Raw genomic sequence first — 22,291 nt, forward strand, 5'->3', positions numbered from 1 at the left:
CATTGCCTGGAGAGTTAAAAACAGCAGATTATATATATATATATATATATATATATATATATATATATATATATATATATATATATATATATATATATATATATATGTATGTACACTGATAATTATATAAGCAGCTGCTCAAGCTTAGGTAACAATCAAACAAATAAAGATGATAATGACAGTCACAAAGCATATCTTACAACCAACAGTGGGATGGCGGATGACATGCAACGACCGCCCAATATGGGGATGCCCATTCATAATTTTAATAATTTTAGAATTTTAGTGGAGGCAAGAAACAGGCGATGTTTGAAAATTGGTTAGGTGCTCATTGACCCTTGAGGTGGATAACCAGCCTGAGATAAACTTGGCTGGGGTACATATCCAGTGTTATTATACATATTCCAGATATAGATCTCGGATTACCCTAGCCAAGTTTATCTCAGGCTGGTTATCCACCTCAAGGGTAAATGAGCGCCTAACCAATTTTTAAACATTGTTTGCTCTTTAGGGAGGGATGCTCTTGCAACACTAGGTAGTAGAGCACAATTTTCCCGCCCCATCTGCTTCTAAGAAACAGGCGATGGTATCCTTTTATTTTAGTATCATCATCTACCTATTAAGCCTATCCTTAAGAGAAGAGTTACACAACTTGCATTTCCGCATGTGAAGTCATGTTGGCAATCAAGAACCAAAGTTTTTGCAGCGACATTTTTGCAATGTTTTATTTCAGCTGTCACTAAATAAAAAGAATGTCATAATAAAGGGAATACTCACCATTAACTGTGTAAACCTGGACACTTCCTCAGTTGTATTTTGTGGTCCTAACTTTAAAAGCCGCCCATGTTTAGGAGGGCTAGAAACTTCAAAAGTTATAGTTCTGTTATTCAGACGGCCCTCGTCATTGGTTACAGCTTTTAATACATCAGAAGAAATGATTCTCCGCTTTCCTGGAAAATGAAAATTTACAGAATTATATTAGCAATGTCTATAACACGTAGTTAAAGTCTGTGATTTGGAAGAAGGCAACATGAATAAAAAATAGTTATCATATACAGAAGGTTCTTATGTCTGCCGTAAGTGAAGTGGTGACAAATAAAACAAAAACAATACACAAACTTACTGGCCAATATGCAACATTTACCTGGAAAAACACCCAGTTCTTTATTAACGACTATATTAATAACTAGTGTCCTTGCGGTAATACTGAAGATTTGTCTTGGCGCAAAGTTCAAACCATCTGTAACCTGGAAGTTGAACCCTCCGGACATAGCCCCTAAAATAGGATAAAAGCAGGAGATACCATAAAAATGCAATCAATCGAAAATAACATGATTATATGCAATTCCCAGTATATATTAGAGTCTTTAACTCTGCTTTTTTGACAATCTAACCCTCAGCCTGTGGGTTACTGCTTACCTCCACTCCCCTCCTCATATTCTCACAGTGCCCCCCCCCCCTCTATCCTCACAAACATAACCACAGGAATGGGAAGGACAGAGCCTCCAAAAAAATCAGCAAATTCATCTCCTGAAATAATTTGTGCTGTTGTGGATATTTTTATTGATATTATTGGCTACAGGCTGTTCTAACCCTGCCCACTTTAAAACAAGTACGTGCTAATCCTAGTAAAATGGCACACTAAAAATAATTCCTTTACATTGAAACTGGTTCATGTTTAAATGATGTCTCCAGTGACAAGTCATAACATGTGAATGATCTCTCTAGATGTGGCTTTCACTCCCTGCTAACTCTAAGAAGTCCGGTTTAGGCAGATTGAGAGTCACATGACCCAGGAAGAGATAAACACAGTGCTTACCTTTATGTACAAATACCAGGTGGCCCTCATTTATGTGCTGCTGAGTGAAATTAAGAATGCTTTTATCTGGATGGGACTTAAGTGCCAGGTGGCCATTGCTGGGTGGTGTAATGGAGAACACAAGCTCAGCAGGAGAAGAGTCCTCATCTTCAGCAGAAAGATCGTCAGTGGTTACTTCCGTCACCGAGCCAACCCAGACCTACAAGACAGGAAAGCAAGGTCCATTTTACAGAAGGAAAGTCCCCATGGCTGTGACAAAACATTTTGTTATTCTAAAATTAAGCTGAAATCACTGAATAATCCCAATTTCAATTACCGGTAATAAACCACCTGCTGATTCCAGAATGATCACCAAAACATCAATGGTAACGTGAGATAATTCCCACTGACTGACTGACACAAGAGTACAGCTACTGCTGTGTGATACGGTGTTCAAATTATTATAAACAATTCATTCCTTCATTCCGTTCTATATCCTGAATATCTCACTGTTTCCACTGGATTGACTGTGATTGAGCCATCAGTCCGTTGCATTAAGATGGTAATTGCAACATTAATATTATCATATATAGAAAAGAACATAATTAAATGCAAGAGCAAGTAAAACCATTGGTTGATATTGTATATGTGTGCTTGCCGCTAATACATCAATAGTCCATGCAATATAAAAAGCAAAGTCCAATTATAACAGATCTTATCACAGCTGAAAGATTAACTTGTGAGGATGTTGGGAGCTTGCATCAAGGGTCTCCTATTTTACCAGCACTATAGGATTCAGGGCAAACTGGATCTAACACAGATACTTTAGTAAGATGGGTCTTGGAGGGTTGATTCCACCCAGTGGGTGCTATATTACAGCTTAAGAGGAGGAAACCAATATCCTCTTTAATCAACGGCTGAATGTTGTCAGCTGGTAGAAGGGGGTGGAATTAATGGCATGATGGGTATTTATATTATCTCACCTGTATTAAGGATCAATAAAGCCCTTCTTTTGTTTATATTGTGTGGTGTAACCTCTTTACCTCCTTATCTAGTGTGTACACCAGAGTAGTGTTAGACCTATGTTCATTCACTGAATTCATGAGACACAGACAAAGACTGGTAACAGCACAAGACATATAAGATAAATAGAACTTTACCTGAAAAATCTTGTTAGCCTTTATAACCGGGAATTCATCATTTACGGGTGTGATAGTCACAAATATTGACCGCGGGAGACTTTGTTTGGAAACGTCAGTATTGTTTACAATCAAGGTAAAATTATCCTGTAAGGTTTCACTGTCATCGTGCACATAATAGATCAGCTCTTGTACCACCTTGAAATAAAAATTAAACAAATGACAGATGTATAAATTTCACATTAGAAGGACAAACATTGCATTGTATCTATTAAGCAGATCAGACATTTCTGCCCATATTACATTTTGTGTTGTCTCCTGATTAAATGCACATTAAAACCCTCAGAGAAAAAAAGTTATGCTCCCATCACACAAAAGAACAAAAAGCAAACCCTGCAACACAATATAAAGGAAACTGCATACCAAAACTATACGAAATTGTATAATGAAATACACTGTACTATTAAAATACGTCAAAATGCCCACATTTTAATTATTGGATTTTGGCGATTGTGTAAATCATGTAACGTACACTGTACCTGTTTTCTGGTAAATTTTGATAATCTAATCCCAGGAAATCTTGTATTTTGAATATAGCCATTTTTGGGTACATCTAGTAAAACAAATTCATAATTAAGACCCTGAAAATGCTTGTTAGGAATGTATAGATGTTCTTGTGTCAAGGCTTTAGATGCTCCTTCCCTCACAGTGATATTCTGAACCTCCAGTGGAATCCCGATGGGGATTATGTCCACAGACAGTGTAATCCCACTTATCTCTCTCACACCGTTGGTGACATCCAATGTAAAGTTATCATGAAACCAGTCAGCCTCCGTCTGTACATACTGAATGTTTCCTTCGTTGATATCTTGCTGTGTAAAAGTCATTATAGACTTTGGGTGTTCAGGGAAGCGACCTTCAGCAGAATGAAATCTACGAATATATCCATGTGACGGATGTGTTACCACTGAAAAAACAATTTCATCCGGTGTGTTATCTTCATGGACAACCTGGAAAAAGAGACACACGTGCAGAATGATGGGAGACCAAATTTTCATAATTATTTACATTCAAATAAAATAATTTAACTTAACGCATACGAGCCAATTTTAGAGGATTCTCTGTTTCCCCCGAGCCTGCTCTGTCATTTTAAGACCCTGCAGAACTGGCTACGCACCAAATATAGACTACACTCTTAATTATGGCAAATCTGTCCCCAAGACCTCACTCCATCTGTGGTATAAATGAATTATTTCATACCAGTAAAACTGACAGAAAGACATTGGAGAGAAATAAAGGGATTATGGCAGTTCACGGCACCCTTAGAGTCTCCATAAGTTTTTTAAGGCACCCCTCCAAAATAATTACCGAGCAGTCCCACTTTATAAGTAGTTGGGTCAAAAAAATTTAAAAAGTATTTAGGCCAGGACAGAAATACTTATTTAGTTGTATGCAAAAATAATACACATAAATCCAAGGGAAAATAATATTTTTCAATTATATTTTTTCAATTCTATTTCTGTCAAATAAAAATTTACAGCTAACTCACACTGTGCCCCTTCATCCACTCACTCTGTGCCCCCCTTCATCCACTCAATCTGCGCCCCCCTGAATCCACTCACTCTGCGCCCCTCTGAATCCACTCACTCTGCGCCCCTCTGAATGCACTCACTCTGCGCCCCTCTGAATCCACTCACTCTGCGCCCCTCTGAATGCACTCACTCTGCGCCCCTCTGAATCCACTCACTCTGCGCCCCTCTGAATCCACTCACTCTGCGCCCCTCTGAATCCACTCACTCTGCGCCCCTCTGAATGCTCCTCTCTCCTGCCGCATGTCACTGAATGTCGGGCGTGATAACGTCACACCCGACATTCAGTGAGAAGCGAGGAGGGAAGATGCTGGGTCCTGGGCGCTGCCGGATTGGTAAGTTTTTTTTGTTTTGTTTTTTTCTCTTCCCGGCCGCGGCACTTCTGGGAGCCATGGCGCACACTTTGGGAACCCCTGGATTATGGGACACAGACAAAAAACAATCGCACTCCATTTTCAAGAGCACAAGGCCTTTCTAACAGATCGGTAAAGTGCTGCAATAAAAATAGATTGATACCATTTATCTCTTGATATTTACATTAGGCAAATATTATACAACATGACAACAAATATTTTTGCACGTAATTCAGAATTATATCCACATTATGAGGATCAGACAGTCGTATTTAAGATACTGAATTATGTACAAAAATCTCTTTTGCGTCATGTTGAATTATATTTAATTCTTTCTGGATACGATAACAAAAAAAATTCTGTTAATTATGTGTATTTTAATTATAAATTAAATGGATTTGATAGAATTTTAAACTCCAAAGTGGTTCATTACAAATATTTCTAATAATTTATACATCCTGGCCTTACTGATCTCAGTTGATGGGATCCTTACAATTTATCTTATAAAGATTTTGATTCCAGGATTTATTTAAGATAAAGATTTGATGCTGGAAGACTCTGTTTTATTTCTATAAAATGGTTATAAGACATATCAGAATATAACATGTCACATTATAATCCACTAGAGCAGTAATAGGCAGCAAGATGCACATCAGGGGCCACGTGGGGCGGCCCTCTAACCTTCATAAGGGCCGCAGATCACCTTTAATCTCAGTAATAAATTAAAACAATACATTTAATTAAAGAAAGAGACACCTATTTGTAATAACATACCAGCAGGTATTTTAAACACGTTACAAGCTGCAACTAACAAATCTGACAATAAGGGAGGAAGGAGCTGAAGGCTACAGGTAAAGACACTGAGGGCCGCCTCTTGCCCATCACTGAATTAGAGGAAACAAGATATTTGTTACTGTATAGCTGAAAGGGGCGGTCTATTTTTGGATGACTACTTCAGAATAAAGCACAACTTCTCTGTACTGCTTTTACCTGAAGCTTAGAACTGGCTCTATCCACAGCTCTACAGTATAGCCCAATGGATGATTTCCATAAAACACTATTGAAGAGCTATGGGAGGATATCAATGTGTTAGTTCTTCCTGCAGCAAAAAGGAGCAGCATTAGCTACAGTCCAACTCCCTAACATTAGGCGACATTGGGGGGGAGGGTTCAAAAAGGGGGCATAACCCTATTTGCTGTACAGTAGTGGAGCGGAAGGACAACAACAGGGGCTAGCTGGGCAAGGCCCATAATGGGCTACCTTGGGCTTGGTCATTGGGCTACCTGCAATTACGTTTTTTTTTAAATGTTCCTAATACACAGCTAAGCCTAAAATTTGGGTAGCAACTGCTTATAAATAAGATGTAAGATTACTGTTATGTACATTATGCATTAGTTTTTTTTTCTTAAATAGCTTATTAGTATTTCTAAATTATAGCCATTAGCGATTCATAGACTTCTAGAAATGTTATAGTAGATTTGCTTCAATGATGTAGATTTCTGACAGAGGCATTATCACACTGATTTCTCACCACCAAAATACAAAATATTATCCCACAAGGAGTCTGCAGCACCGTACAGAGAGTATACAATAAGCGCTACGGAATCTGCTGGCGCTATATAAACATTGATGATGATGATGATGGAATAACAGGGCAAAACAATAAAGACATAAACAGTACAATAGGCAAATCACTACAACATAGACAGAACAATAAAATAAAACCAGCACTGACGAGGTAGGAGGGGGAGAACCTATATCTAAAACGCAAGACAAGGGAAGAAGGAGAATTAAAGGGAGCAAAACATCACTAGCTGAGCCTGTACCCAGTAGAGTGGGAGTGGAAAACAAGGATCAGAGTCCATGATTGAGAAAAGGAGGGAAGGCATAGGCATGCTGGTGGTAATGAAATTGGAAGATGGAGGACACACGGGAAGAGGGTCCTACTCGTCAGAGCTTACAAGCTAAAGGAAAGGGCAGACGAACGGTGGTGAATCAGAGAGGGTAAGACAATGGAAGTAGGGGTGAGTTAGAAGGCAATTCTGAAAGGCTTTGATGAAGAAGTGGGTTTTAAGAGTCTGCTTAAAGCTTTGGAGGGAGGTAGAGCCTGATTAGGAAAAGGAGTAATGTAAGAGTCATGCAAAGTACTCACTTGCAACTTGTCTCTATCTATTTTAACTGGCTTTCCTTCTTCTACTACAAGGTCATTAAGATGTTGCACTGTTGGAAGTTGCTGATGACTTTCCAAATAAACGCGAACTTTAATTTCAACATCGGCAGTCACTGTGTCAATGTTTACGGTAAGGTTGAATGTGTCAGAAAGATAATTGCCATCATTATGTTTGTAAACCACATGGCTATTTTTTAAATCAAGGTGTGTGAATGATCCTTTCATCAAGTTCTGTACATAAATCTTTCCATGTTTTGGTGGTATACGAATATTATAAAGAATGTCACGGTCACGTTCAACATACATGTTTGTAGCAATACTGAAGTTGGCCATGTTTAATATGTTCTCTTTCCCTTTCTGCACCAACAACCCTGTGTTAGTTATTATATTAATAAAGGGTTCTGATGCACTAACTTCTAGAAGTGAGGATGTGTAATGTTTTCCATCAGTTACGAACAAGACAAAGCGACCATAGTCTCCGCCATGGTGTATGAAGAGTACACGTTGTTCCTTTAAGTCTTTCTGAGTAAACTGATAAAGCTTTTTTGAAGTATCATTAGATAGAACAAGGTCCCCATTTGGAATGCCACGCCTGGAATATAATAACTGGCCATCATTAAAATCAGAGTCAGGGTCATGGTAGCACAAGTCCTCTAGAGTTACCAACCTCCGACCATTCCTAACCACGTGAAAAAGCTTGTCAACCACACGGATGGGCTTCTCGTCATTCTTCAACTCTATCGATATATTAAAAGGGAGTTCTGTCTGCACAGGCACAACACCAAGGTCAATAATTTCCAGCTCGGAAGCAACAGAGGAGGCAAGAATGACAAAGGAATCTGCCACCGTTTCTGAGTTATCGTGGACGTACATGAGTCGTTCACCCAAGATGTCTTGGCTAGAGAATGCAGTGATGTTGTCGTTGCTTAGAAGGGAATCTGAGAAGTTAATCAGCTTCAGCTTGCCATGGAGGGGACTTTTCAAAACCCTAAAATAAAACATTTTATTACTTAATGTTTCCACAAAGAGTTCATCTTTAGTTATAAGTCGAGTCTCACCCTCTACTACTGACAAGGCTTTATTTGTCAAAATTATACTGTTCAAATCGGCTTTAATGTTAATAGAGAAATTGTATGGTTTGGACTGTGCGTATTTGTTGAACAATATGAACTTAAAGGAATCCTGGGAGTCTTCATGATGTTGATTACTTAGTTCATACTCAATCTTTCCTTCTTTGATATCCATCTGGCTGAACATGGCATTTTTGCTTAAAACCTCGTTATTATTTATAATTTTTCCTTTACTGGGCAAAGACTGTATCTTATAAAAAATTTCTTTGTCCTCTATTTTGATTCCCTCGACAGTAACAAGTAGGTTGTCATATCCAATTGTAGTCTTTTTTGCAGTCTCAATGGTTAAAGGAATATTTTTTATTAAAGTATATTTAAGCCACTGAACTTTAATTGGAAACAACAGTTCTTCACTGGACCGGTTTGCTATGGTGACTTTAAATTTAACGTTGTCCATCACTTCAGTTTCTTGGATTTCCTTGTAAGTGCTAAGGTATCGCACCCTGTCGCGTTCCAGAGAACGTTGAGTAAATGAGGCCGCTAGTTTCCATTCGTTTCCAGAGAATCTCCTCTGGATTTGACCAAACTTTGGCATCTCGATGACGTCATACTTAATTTCTATGTCCTGATTCATTGCATTGGTTTCCACAGCTATGTTGCTGGTCTGGAGTAAAGCACTCCCTCCTTGGATCACTACAATCCCTGTGTTGTTCACTACTTTATAATTAAGAGGAACTGCCAAAATCCTCAACACAACAGTGTTGCTCACTTTATCGCCATCGTTAACCCTCAACACAAGCCTGGCATTCTTCACCCCATTGTGGACATACACTATGTTGCCTTCAAGTAGATCAGAATAAGAAAATGTGGTAACTCCTTTTTCTGGATCTTTTATGTTTTCTAAGAATCCAGCATCTTTATTGAGGTTGCCAAGTACCACCAAATGTAGATTCTGTGGCTCCGTATCTACATCGGAAATTTTTATCAAATTACCAGGAAGAGTTTTTTGTGAGTTTTCCAGTAAGGTAAACAAATTCCCTTCAGGTAGAGACAGTTCTGGAGCATCATTAGACGGCGTCACAGTAATGTTGAACACATGTTTCTTTTTGTCTCGTAGATACAAGGGCATCTCATTCTTGGTGGTTGCAGTAACAGAAAAGCTAAAATGATCAGCTGTTCCCTCGGAGCCATCATGGACATAAGTAATTCGACCGTGCCACAGATCCAGCATAGTAAACGTATCTTTTTCTTGTTGTGAAGAAACATCCATTTTCAACTGGCCATGTAGTGGGTACTCAGCTATCTTAAATGAAACTTGTGACTGACGGAGGCCAAGCCCTTTAAAATCCAAATTCAATTTTATATGTTTAGATTGTAAGGTGGCTTTGCTACCCTCCTGAACCACTAAATTATTAAGGCCAAGAAAGTTATCTTTTTCATTATTCTTTGTTACCATGGTGGTAGCAATTGAAGTGGCAGGAGCCACAGTTGTTAAATGAAAAGTTCTGGTCTCTGTTGCTGGAACAGTGCTCATTACAGCTTCACTTTTGCAGCCGGGGGAAACATCTCTAGTAGCCAAAACATTTTTTAATCCAAACTTAACTGTATTAACCTTTATATTTTTAATGCATCCTTTAAATGATCCTCCTTTTGTATGCCTTCCGGAAAGTGTTATTAGACCCAAGCGTCTTACATGGTCACGAGAAACATCATTGACACCACCTACATACAAAGAACCATGGGTTTTAATGTGAGAGGTGAGCAAAGCTTTTTCCGTTGTTTCATCCAGTGTCAGGTGAATATGTCTTGATGTGATTTTAAGTTTAATGTAATGCCATTTATTTTCAGCAACAGCAGTTGCGGAATTAAGATGTACAATACTTTTTCCTTTTCTGACAGTGGCTTTTACCGTCCAGTCTATTATTTCCAGAGAAATAAAATCCTCAGCTTTTCCAGATTGGTACAGTAGCAAACCTCTTCCGGAAGAGGCTTGCACCAAACACTCCAAGACTGCTGTCTCTTCAAAGGTCCAACGTGGAAAGACCAAGTAAGACTTGGAACTGAACAAACTGATGGGATCATCCTCGCTTATAAAGAACTCATCACTGCATCCTAGAGAAACCTCGTGAACATTTTTCAAACCAGGATAAGGCCTAAGGGAAGAAAGTAGTTCATACTCATTGAACACAACATCGTCCAGGCACCCTCTGAAATATTCATGTACGTCTTTCACGTATGGAACTTTGAGGTCTCCAAATCCACCTACATAGAGACCATGTTGCACATCGAGTTTACTTGACCCACCAGGATTTATAACACTAGTTTTTACATATTTATCCACTGTAAGTGTAACATCTGCGTTTTCATGGTGTAATGTAACCAAGTGCCATTCCAAGTCATTTAAGTGAAGGCCATGGTCAAGGAGAAGTACCGGCTCATCTTCTCCAAGGCTCAATTTCACCTACAAAATTCCAAACAAAACAGATTACTTTTTGTCTATCAACATACAATCTTATAATCACAAATATTTAAGAGCACGCTGGATATTAATATGGCAAACATTACTATTCAGGAGGATCTATGGAAAGAAGCCTTTTGTCATACGAACACCTCAATATTGTCCAGCATTTATCAAACTTCCAATAGACCTAAACTTGCTATATAATCACTCCATAGACCCTTACATAAGAACTCTTTCAGGGACCCCTTAAATTGCCGCTTTAACTGCCTCAGGGGCTGCGGAAGTACAGGCATTGGGTAAAACTCAGATAGTTATCAATGAGAGGTGTGCATTGGAAGTGATGTATGGCTGGTCTACCATGACACCTGTTCAAACAGGCTTTTGTTGTTGAGGGGGCAAAACATTTTAAATTATTGAGCAAGGTGCTAGCAGACTGTTTGAAAAGGGAATTATATAAGAGAGTGTGCTGCGCTGAAACTAGTCAGAAGTACACAAAAAGTCATCAAGATACTTGGCTCTGAAAAATTAAAGAAGCAACTAGTCAAAGATTATAATGTACATGTCCTACCTGTACACGTCCTGTGTGTAGCTCAACCAAGCAGTAGTCATCTTTCCCAGCTGCCAAAAACAGTAGTCCATTTGCTTTGCTGGTTCGGAAACGCAACTGGAGAGATGACTTGGCAAACGATTCAACTTTTTTCAATTCAATGTAACTTTCACCATAAAAAGAAGCTACGACAGGTAAGAGACAATTAAGATAAAAACAAACAAAAGAGGAAAACATATTAAGCTAAATAGCTAATAACTATTTGGGAAGTTTCAAGTAACAAACATGTTGCAGTAAGATATGTGCAATATGAATGAGAAAAATAGGCAGTGGAATTGAAACCCCAAACAGTGCTCCACTGCCCAGTGCTGGCTCCCACACAAGCTCAGAATAAAAAAGTGGGGCCTCTGAAGCATAAGATGACTCACCACTGAGTCCGATAGCAACCACATGGGATGCCATGGTGGTCGCTACACCCCTACACAGTATCTAGTGTCATCACAGATAGTTTGTGTCTCAGTGAAGCCAATGGCTTATAATACACGATCAGCTGCATTCTCGTCATGTGTGGAGGTGTGAATTTGTATTAGTAGTAATTAATTAGTATTAGCCTTCAATGTTCAAAATGGTATAGCCCAGGTCTGGACAATCTGTGGCTTTCCAGTAGATGAGAAACTACAAGCCCTAGCATGCTTTGCCAGCTGACAGCCAGATGATAACTGGCAGGGTATGCTGGGACTCGTAGTTTCACAACACCTGGAGAGCCACAGATTGGCCTGATGTAGCTCATTCATACCTCAGCTGGAATTCAGCCCTCACTTTAGTAGCTTATAGTCTGCAAGCCAATCCCTATTAGCTGGTGGTATACCACAAAATTTAGGTCCTTCCCACATCCCCCCATACACTACAGAATTCCAGCCAACCTCGAACACATCGCCTGTCCCCAATCTCTTCCAAAATTCTTTAAATGTGCCCTATGAGATGCACACTCTGTTTGTAACAAACTTAACTTCATACATGACCTCTTCCTCTCAACCATCCGGCAATAAAAGAAACACGGGTTACACAATCAGACACTGCCTCACCTGCAGCCCTTTCACATGGTAGCCTTTGTTTTATCCACACCTCCAGAACTGGAAGCGGACTACATCTTTCACCACAGTGCACATTCACAGTTCTACCAAATGTCCCATCACTCACGTTCACCTCTTTTAAAGTACATGTCATTTGAATTTTTAACTCATTCTCTATGCGAGTTGCTTTGATCCATAGTCCCTACTGGACCTTACCAACAATTTCTTGAACATTTCTCTGCATGATTCCCTCATTTCTTATCTTACAACATCTCCCCCATCACCACTCATAATCCACATTCCACTAACTACTCTCTCTAACTTCCAACCCTTGTCCTTTCCCAATGGAATGAATCCTCTCTATTCATCAGAATGGCCACTCTCTTGAGTTTGTTTTCTCTACATTATGCTCAGTTTCTGATTTCCTAAACACTCCTTTCCCTCTCTCAGATCATCACCTTATCAACTACAAACTCTTCCCCAATATTCTAACTTCTTTGCTGCCTAACTCTATCAAGCCTTCTTATGACCACAGAAATCTTAATTCATTTTCAACGTTTTTCTCCTCTCTCCATCACCTTCTTTACTCAATTCCTACATTCTCCTCCCCAGATATGGCAGAAACTCATTTTCGCCAAACCCGAGCAATAGCCCTTAATCAAGTTGCTCCAGCCACTCTTTATACTATGAAGATGAAGTATCTACTCTCTTTATCTTCCTAATCTACCACCTGTCCCCTTGACCCTATACCCTGACAAATCGGTAGATCCCTGTCTCCTGTGCTCATCCCACCCCGAACTAAAATCTGTAATCTCTCTCTCTGCTGGTATATTCATCATTATTCAAGCATGCAGTGATTACTCCTATTCTGAAAAAAACAAACTACTGACCCAAACTTAAATTACCGACCCATCTCCCAGCTCACATGCCCCCGCAAGCTTCTCAAGAGAATTCAGAACAAAATAAATAAATCAGCGCTGAGTGTGATTCGGCAATCCCTCACCAATATCACATGGATTAATGATTAAAATAACATTTATTAGGCATGTGCACAAAACAGATAACACATTAACCCTAAAATGACCAGCTGGTAACAATAACAACAATTAACTCTAATGAGTCAGCGTTCGGTGATAGTCCAACACGGAGTGGATAAAAAGTATATTGGCCAATATATCACTCCTAGAGAGGCTCTGTGTCGAAAATGTCTCAGATGCTCAAACTCGAGCTGTTAATAATCAAACGCAACCTCATGAGGTCTATGAAGCAGGTGTGCCTGTTAGATCAAAGGTAGTTCTTCATAAACGAATCAACCGGATATCTATACGAGCCAATGATGGTAGTCAGTCACAGCAACTGACTGAAGTTGCTCACTAAGATAAATACTGGTGATATTCAATACATGGAAATGTTGTTACAATTCGTCCGATATTAAATAAACAAGTAGAATCAATATATTCTCCACTCCATCAAACCCAAACATGGGATTCCTGGAAAAGCGAATCATTCACTAAGAGTGAAAATGGCGTCACAACTTTATCCGGTAATTAGCAAAAACGCAGTACGATACCGTATTAAGATGAATCCCCAAGATTGATCCTGTTGGGTTGTGTAGTTACTTCACTGCCAGACAATAGAAGGTCAGATGTCTCAGTAGCAGACCTCCTTGGAAGTGGACTGTTGGTCCGTAAATGTTGGTATAATGACACATTCAAGAAAATAGCAAATTGGAGATGCCCCGATCTCTCGTAACGAACAGCACACCGCTCGATAGCCACTTCACGAGTGAGTCAATTCAGCTGGTCACGTGAGCTGACGCGTTTCATCACCAGGTGGTGATTTCATCAGAGGTACTGAATAGTTTCCTGTGGTTTGTTCTTAAATACAATCTGATTAATTGATTACTTCATTAATGATCTAAATTTTTCTTGATCTAATGTAGATGACAAGTTCTTGCTGCATCCTGTTTTAATCTGCAGCACTCACAGTCATATCTATACCTAACTAATTTTCGTTCACATGATTAATACTAATAATCCACCTAATAAAAAATAATAATAATGGAGAATATATATATAAAAATAAAAATAAATATAACACTAAAAATAAAACTTCAAGAGTTGAGATTCTTTATAAAAATCCAACCCAAAAAATACAAATATAAAAATATATATATATATGTAGATATAAATAGATAGAGACCAACCCTCGGTCCAAATATTGATAGTATAACCACTGGATACATATCTATAGAGATGCACATAGGAAACTAATATTAAAAATATACATACATATACACATACATGTAAATACATATATATTACAAATATATATATATATATATATATATATATACATACATATACACACACACATATAACATACCATTAAATCCATGCGTATACATTAAACCCATAAACGGGAAAACATATTTTTAACCTTCTAGTACGGAAGAAGACCACATAGGAGACACCCTTCCCGAATCCATCACATTTTTTGCATTTGTTATAATATATATATATATATATATATATATATATATATATAAGCTTAATTTCTCTCACTCTGACAATGAGATTTAAATCATTCGTAAACCCTATCCTACTCAAAAGGCGGGAAATTAAACCAGTATCATATAATGAGATTACCCATCTTATATATTTCAACAAAATAAAAATAATAAAAATAAAACAAAACAATATATCGATACTTATGACCACTTTGATCTTATATTCCCCTTTATTATTACTGAAGTGTATTGCTACCATGAATCTAAACTAATGTCTAATAAAAAGTGGTCTTCCACCACTGGTATCCAAAGGTACCTAGTTACATGCAAATAAATGCACAGACATACCAAAACTTTGAGACCTAACATAAAAAGATTGATGTTATAACAGAACATCGTTCAGTTCTAGAGCTTCATTCAATCCCACAGGACTCAGGGCGTTCAGCTGATGTATCCAAAAAACCTCTTGTGTACATAACCGTTTAAAGCGGTCGCCCCCCCTTGTGGTATGTGTAATATGTTCAATCCCACAAATCGTGAGACCTTCATCTCTACCATTATGCACTTGATCAAAGGGACGTGAAACACTATGATTGGTTTTGCGATTCAGAATGTTTCTCCGATGTTCCATAAATCTTACTTTAAGGGCTCTTGTGGTTCTACCCACATAAATTAGGTCACAACTACACTTTAGAATATATATAACAAAACAAGTGGAGCAATTAATTAGACCTCTAATTTTATATCCTTTATCTCCACACCTAAATTCTGTCAGTTTGTTATTTATGAATAGACATGTCGTACACTTCTTCAACCCACATCTATAGCAACCCTCTAAACGTGTTGGAATCCAGTTGGGAATACTTGTTGGTTGTACTATCTTTTTAGTTGTATCTCTAATAAAGCTCGGTGCAAGAATATTTTGCAAGTTAATATTTCTCTTAAAAATCACTGTAGGGTTATTAGGTAATAATTTTCTAAGTGAGCTATCTTGTTGGAGAATGCCATAGTTCTTCTTAATAATTCTCTTAATTGCTCCCGATTGATTATTATATTTCGAAATGAAAGCAACAAAGGATGATGAGTCCCCCTGTTCGATCCTACAACCAACCTGCTGATTAGGGTCTTTACCCTTAAGGAGTACCTCCCTATCCAATCCTCTAACTTCATCCAATGCTCTATCAAGAAGGTCTTTAGGGTATCCGTTCCTTATGAAATCATTCAACATATCCCTTGCTTGTAGATCAAACTTTGTCGGGGTGGAGCAATTCCTTTTAAAGCGCATGAGCTGGCCCTTGGGAATATTCTGTTTCCACTTTTTGTAATGCGAGCTCTTAAAGTGCAGATAGCTGGCTACGTCTATTTTCTTCTTAAATGTAGAAGTCTCTATCTTACCACCTATAACTGTCAATTGTAGATCTAAAAAATCCATAATTGTCGGATGATATCTACTCACAAACTTGAGATTGTAATTATTTGTGTTTAGGACAGATACAAAAGATAAAGCCCGTGACTCACCTCCCCTCCAAACAATAAAGGTGATTTTCACTCCTAGTGAATGATTCGCTTTTCCAGGAATCCCATGTTTGGGTTTGATGGAGTGGAGAATATATTGATTCTACTTGTTTATTTAATATCGGACGAATTGTAACAACATTTCCATGTATTGAATATCACCAGTATTTATCTTAGTGAGCAACTTCAGTCAGTTGCTGTGACTGACTACCATCATTGGCTCGTATAGATATCCGGTTGATTCGTTGATGAAGAACTACCTTTGATCTAACAGGCACACCTGCTTCATAGACCTCATGAGGTTGCGTTTGATTATTAACAGCTCGAGTTTGAGCATCTGAGACATTTTCGACACAGATCCTCTCTAGGAGTGATATATTGGGCAATATACTTTTTATCCACTCCGTGTCGGACTATCACCGAACACTGACTCATTAGAGTTAATTGTTATTATTGTTACCAGCCGGTCATTTTAGGGTTAATGTGTTATCTGTTTTGTGCACATGCCTAATAAATGTTATTTTAATCATTAATCCATGTGATATTGGTGAGGGATTGCCGAATCACACTCAGCTCTGATTTATTTATTTCGTTCTGCATTTAACCCTTTAAGACTCCACGGGTCTTTTCAGCAGCGGGTGTGTTTTGGCTTTTTCTCTATCAAGTGACAATTGGCTGGTTGTTGGAGATCAGTTCCATTGCGCCAGGACAATTTGTGTGTTTATTCTCAAGAGAATTGCCTACACATCGTCTCACATGCTTCCTTTTCTCAGACAGACAAGTAGCGCATCCCACAGTTAAGCAGACATATCGCCGTTCAGTGTGTCCATTGGGCAACCTATATAAGTAAAGCACTAGCACTGATCCAGTGATAGAGTATTGGATCACATCTGAAGTCTGCTCCTGGTTACCGTGTGTTACCAGTTCCTTATACACCTCTGGTTTCCTTCTATATTAGACTTACTTATTGCTGACCTTGCCTGTTCCTCACCAATCCTTGCCTCGTGTTGTGGTTCCATTTGGATCTCCTTGTTTGACCTTAGCTACTCTGACTATTCTTCTGCTTCACATATTAGCCCCGTTTGGATCTCCTGGTTCTGACCTCGGCTACGTTAACTACTTTCCTGAATATCTCTTGGTACTTCATTTGTTCGCTCTGGTTTTAACTCAGTTTATCCACTATGCTCTATACATGATTACAGCTACCTCACTAGTGATCTGCGACCTGCATGTCCCACGCAGCTAAAACCAAACCGCCTTGTGGGGGTCCATGGTGAACACCAGGGGTGTGTTAGACTACGAGCCACTTTGCACACTAGAGTCAACTACTATGTCAGGTGCCCTCCCACACCTATATTAGGTGGCAGGGATGGTCGCCTTCTCTCTCTGCCTAGCAACGGGGCGCTTCTTATCCTTCTGGTCCGGCATCCTGTGGGCGCATGTGCACTACGCCCGCGTCTCCATTGCTAGGCAACGGGATACTGTTAGACTTTCCTGTCAGCAGTCAGCTGTTTCCTGACTTTCGAAATCCACTGGCTAAAGCCTTCTCACACTACTTAAGGGAGGTTCATGCACCATTAGGGTGCCGGAGAATCAAGGTCCTCTTATGCTCCAGTACTCCAGTTCGTGTTCTTGCATCCTGACTGACCTCCTGGCTTTTGACCTGGCTTTACCTGATCCTGCACTTGGATTCTCCTTTGGGCTGTTTAGTATCACTTGGTCTGACATCTGGCTTCATGACTACGCTTCTGCTTCATCCCTTGGTACCTCGCATCCCGCACGGCCTGACTTCGGATTGCACAACTATGTCTCTTCACCCGCTGCTTCGCTGGTGGCTAACTCGGAGGACTGCGACCTGCGCGTCTCTTGCAGCAAACTCCAAACTCCCTGATGAAGACCAGATGCGCCTCCAAACTTAGCTGTGTCAATACCAGCAAGTAGACTTCAGTCCAAACTAACTCATGACATAGAACAAAACAAATGATATGTGCACTGAATCAGACAAAGAAAACTTGTGTCCTGTCCAAGCTGCTAGATAGATATAACAAGGTGATCCTAACTTGTATCAGGTACAAAAATAAATGATAATCCAGCGCTAAAAGACAGTATAGTAGATGGACATAAACTGTATATGAACAATGCTCTTAAAAAGAACAATATTTGACTTCATATTACTCTCACTAAAAATAATGCAAAACAAAATATACATATAGGATAAGAGTTCCAAATACAAGGCAAAGGGTTTGGGGTTATGGAGCGAAAAACGCCCAGAGTACTTGTGATATAGTGGAGGCAGAATGTTGAATCTCTACGTGATGCGCTCCTGCGAGAGGGTAACCGATCCTTAGTGTCTGCCATCAGCCAAAGGAACTGGTTAAATCATTGAGACTGGGCGTGCATTCCACCATGGAACGCACACTACTTCCTGTTTCCTGTCTGTGATATGTCCTGACCGGTTTCGTCACTTCTGTGACTTTTTCAAGGGATGTATACATCCCTTGAAAAAGTTCCTTTGGCTGACGGCAGACCGTAAAGATCGGTTACCCTCTCGCAGGAACGCATCACTAATGAATTAAATATTCCTGCTGGAAATGAAGGATCACTGAAATGTAAAAATTAACCTGATCACAAAAGGGCAGAAACCCTGTGGATATAAAGGTGTTAGACTGCATATGTCTCAAACAGTACAGAACACAGACCTGTGCTATATGGGAATTTAACAAAAGCATGTAATAAAATTAATACAGTACCTGAATGTTATGATTACTTCTACCTACAAAAGGGTTGTTCAGTTTTGCTCAACTCATTTAATAATTACGTGCAATGTTTTTAAACCAAAAGCTTTTTTTTGTGAATAATAAATAATAAAAGTTGTTTGTATTGTAAAATTACATGTGTCAGAAATTCCTCTGTAAAATCAAACAGTGATAAAATAAACAGACCTCTTTTCCACAGTATTCCTGCATTCCAAGTGCTACTCGTCCAGGCACGTAAATACTTAAAACAACTGCCAGCAGTAAAACGCCTTGATATATCCTTCACTATATGCTATGATCTCTTCTGTCAATTACCTTTTCTAGTTATAATTAAAATCTATGACAGATAAGACTAAAAGGGTCACACATTTTGTAAGGTGTAACCAGACGGATAGATGATTTATTTAAAGAGGGATACAACTGTGACCCAATTGCAAATATTTAGGTCCACATATAGTTAGTGGACAGACACCAATCACATTGACAGTAAGGTTTTCCACACAGCATAGTCAGTGTTATGTATAAAAGCATAAGACTGTCCTGATTGCCTATAATTATGGTTAGCATGACTGCAAGAGAAGACCGTAGTAGCTCTGAAAGAGGCGATTGGTGAGGTGCTTGGCCAGATATTCAGTGATTAAGACACTTGAAACTGCTAATGTTTCACCAGAAATATTCTTCTAAGAGGTGTCTAAGGTGATGTCAGCATGGAATACCAAGGGAAAGTCGTCATCAACAAAGGTCAACTATTGGTGAAAACCCATAATCCAGGGTTGTACATTAATTCAAAGTGCAAGGCAAACCAAGCGAGCAACGGCAAATCGAAATGACTGAACATTTCAACCTGTGGTGTAAATAACAAAACAGTTCAATAAGAACTCCACAGAGCAGGATATCATAGTCAGGTTGCACTCATTAAACCTATCTATACACATTTTCAAGTCAGTGGTACATAGAGCAGAGGCATGTATGGTGCCAACCTAAAGCACTCTATAGCCTTGAGCGCTGGTTTCCAACAGTGAAAGTTTCTGGAGTTTCCGTAATGTTGTGGGGCCAATTTTCTTGGTCCGGTTTGGGTGCAATCATTACCTTAGAATTCAAGGTCAATGCTAATCGCTACTCAATGGTACTGAGGGTTCATTTTTGTCCCATATTCCGGCCTTTCTTTCCTAACAAGAGGGGTTTCTACCAGGATGTCTGTCCACAGAGCTAATCTGGTCACCCAATGGTTTGATGGGCATGGCACTGATATTATTCATATATCATGGCCTTCTTAGTCACCAGATCTGAATCCAGTTGAGCATTTACGGGATATTCTGGAATGGCGCCTGAGACAGTGGTTTCCACCACTCACCTCGTCAGTTGAGTGAGAGGTTTTTTTGGAAGAATAGTGACAATCTTCCCACTTATCCAATTGTAATAACCATGGTTGACCGTACATGTATATCAACCTTTGTTCGTACACTCCATGATCCCGGAGAGGAGGTGCGGTAGAAGGACGGGAGGGGCCAGGGAGTAGAGAATCATGTCATTTTGGCACCATGACCGACTCGCGTTCTTTTGCCGCAGGGCCAAAAGGACACGATTTACTGCAAATAGCATCATGGAGTCTCCCAGCCTGCCCACTTCACTAGGAAGTGGGCAGGATGCGGCAGAATTGCCTGCTCTCCCGGGAGATCTACCTGAAATTCTGGAGTCTCCTAGACAATCCGGGAGAGTGAGCGAATAAGTATATATGAATCATTCACTATGGCGAGTGCACTGCTTATGTTTTCTCGTAAGTGAGACAAACTTGCCAACTACTATTGTGCCTATGGGTTAGACACTACGTCCCCCACAACTTAAGAGAGACTATCATTCATCCGCAGGAAATTCCTGAACTCATCTGGGTTGTTGTCCAGTATCTCCTGTAGCGGGGGCATATGTGAAAGCGAGGCTCTCCTCTGGAACCACTCCTTTGTCCAATAAGTATTATTATTTTTCCTTCGCTCCCTCTGGGTCTGTGTTTGCAGTATTCTTGCCATAGCAAAAAACAAAAAAACACAACTTTCTGTTGATTTATTGTGGCCGTTATTTTAAAATAAATCATAGTAATTGTGCAGCTGCAGAGTTACACTATACACAAAGTTGTCCAAAGTTGTCCAATAGAATGAATGGTGTTGATGTATTTTCTCTTCCTGAATCTTTGTGGGTGTTGTGTGCACTGAGGTTCAGTCTTTTATTTAAATTTATATAGCATATTGCTGCTGGGAGGCCATATAGCGACACAGTGAATACGGAGTCATGATCGTTTGAGATGGTTATGACAGACAAGAATAACAGCTCGGACGTTAAATCATGTAAAAATAGTTTCAAATGTCTATAGTGTGTATGCATGAATCGGCATGCTGATCAGAACGTCAGTCGTTGGTAAGACTGCTACGATATCGCATTGTTAGAAATTTTCTGTAGTGTCCACCCAGAGAGATGTTATAGATCACATGCTAAGAAGGTCTGTAGAGCTCATTTTAATGGGGACAGCCCTGCAAATTGTACGGCAGTTACATACACATTGAGCAATATTTACTAACACTCCGTTTAAGTGCAAATTTGGACCTAGCCCTTAACAACCAATGAGTAACTCTATTTTATCTGTTTAGATCAAGTTACAATTAAAGAAAAGGTCTACTTGGATGATATGTAGCCTGGTAAACAACCCTTATTATGTTTTAACTTATTATCTTAAAAATAAATTGTCAGTATTTTTTCCAAATAGTTTCTAATTCAAATATTCTGACTGATATTTGGCATTCACAGATACATACTTTACTAACTGGTTATAAATGTGGCCTTGTTCATTTGATATTCCACCAAATGAGTGTTTTATGGCACAGAATGTGTTAAGGAGCTCCGAAGACTACAAATCTGCACTTCTGTATATTTTAGGATGGGTCTCAGCTGTTAGTCTTTAAAGTAGTACATGACATCTGCTTTCTAATCCCTGTAACTCCTCCACACATTACAGACTTCAGAAATGTAGATGATAGGGGAGACACATTAGCCATAATTGCTGCAGGGAATTACATTACACACTGTGAACAGTAAAAAGAGCAATACACTGAAAACATCTTCTATTTATTTTTCCAGATATTAAGAATACAGGTACAAGATCCATAATCAAGAATGTTTGGAACTTGATGGATAAGGGTCTTCACTTTAGTTGGAACACAATGCCTACAAAATGGCATTTCTCTGTCTTTCCCACACTGCCCCTCACATTCTCCTTTTCAGTAAAAGCTTATTCATCACAGCGATCCCATCCCTGAAGCTAG

At 39.2% G+C, this 22,291-nt stretch overlaps 1 protein-coding gene across 1 annotated transcript in view; it reads right to left on the reverse strand.

Annotated features, from left to right (window-relative positions):
• LOC142100014 (chondroitin sulfate proteoglycan 4-like) overlaps nt 1–22,291 on the reverse strand; it is a 29,313-nt gene that overhangs the window by 4,701 nt on the left and 2,321 nt on the right. The window contains exons 2-8 of the mRNA XM_075184019.1: nt 11,149–11,312; nt 7,032–10,580; nt 3,477–3,947; nt 2,959–3,135; nt 1,820–2,018; nt 1,145–1,276; nt 778–950 (exon numbers count right to left, since the gene is read on the reverse strand). Of these exons, the coding sequence (XP_075040120.1) occupies nt 778–950; nt 1,145–1,276; nt 1,820–2,018; nt 2,959–3,135; nt 3,477–3,947; nt 7,032–10,580; nt 11,149–11,312 (4,865 nt within the window). The remainder of the gene's footprint in view (nt 1–777; nt 951–1,144; nt 1,277–1,819; nt 2,019–2,958; nt 3,136–3,476; nt 3,948–7,031; nt 10,581–11,148; nt 11,313–22,291) is intronic.

This window comes from Mixophyes fleayi, chromosome 1, assembly GCF_038048845.1.
Source record: "Mixophyes fleayi isolate aMixFle1 chromosome 1, aMixFle1.hap1, whole genome shotgun sequence".
NCBI classification, from domain to species: Eukaryota; Metazoa; Chordata; class Amphibia; order Anura; family Limnodynastidae; genus Mixophyes; species Mixophyes fleayi.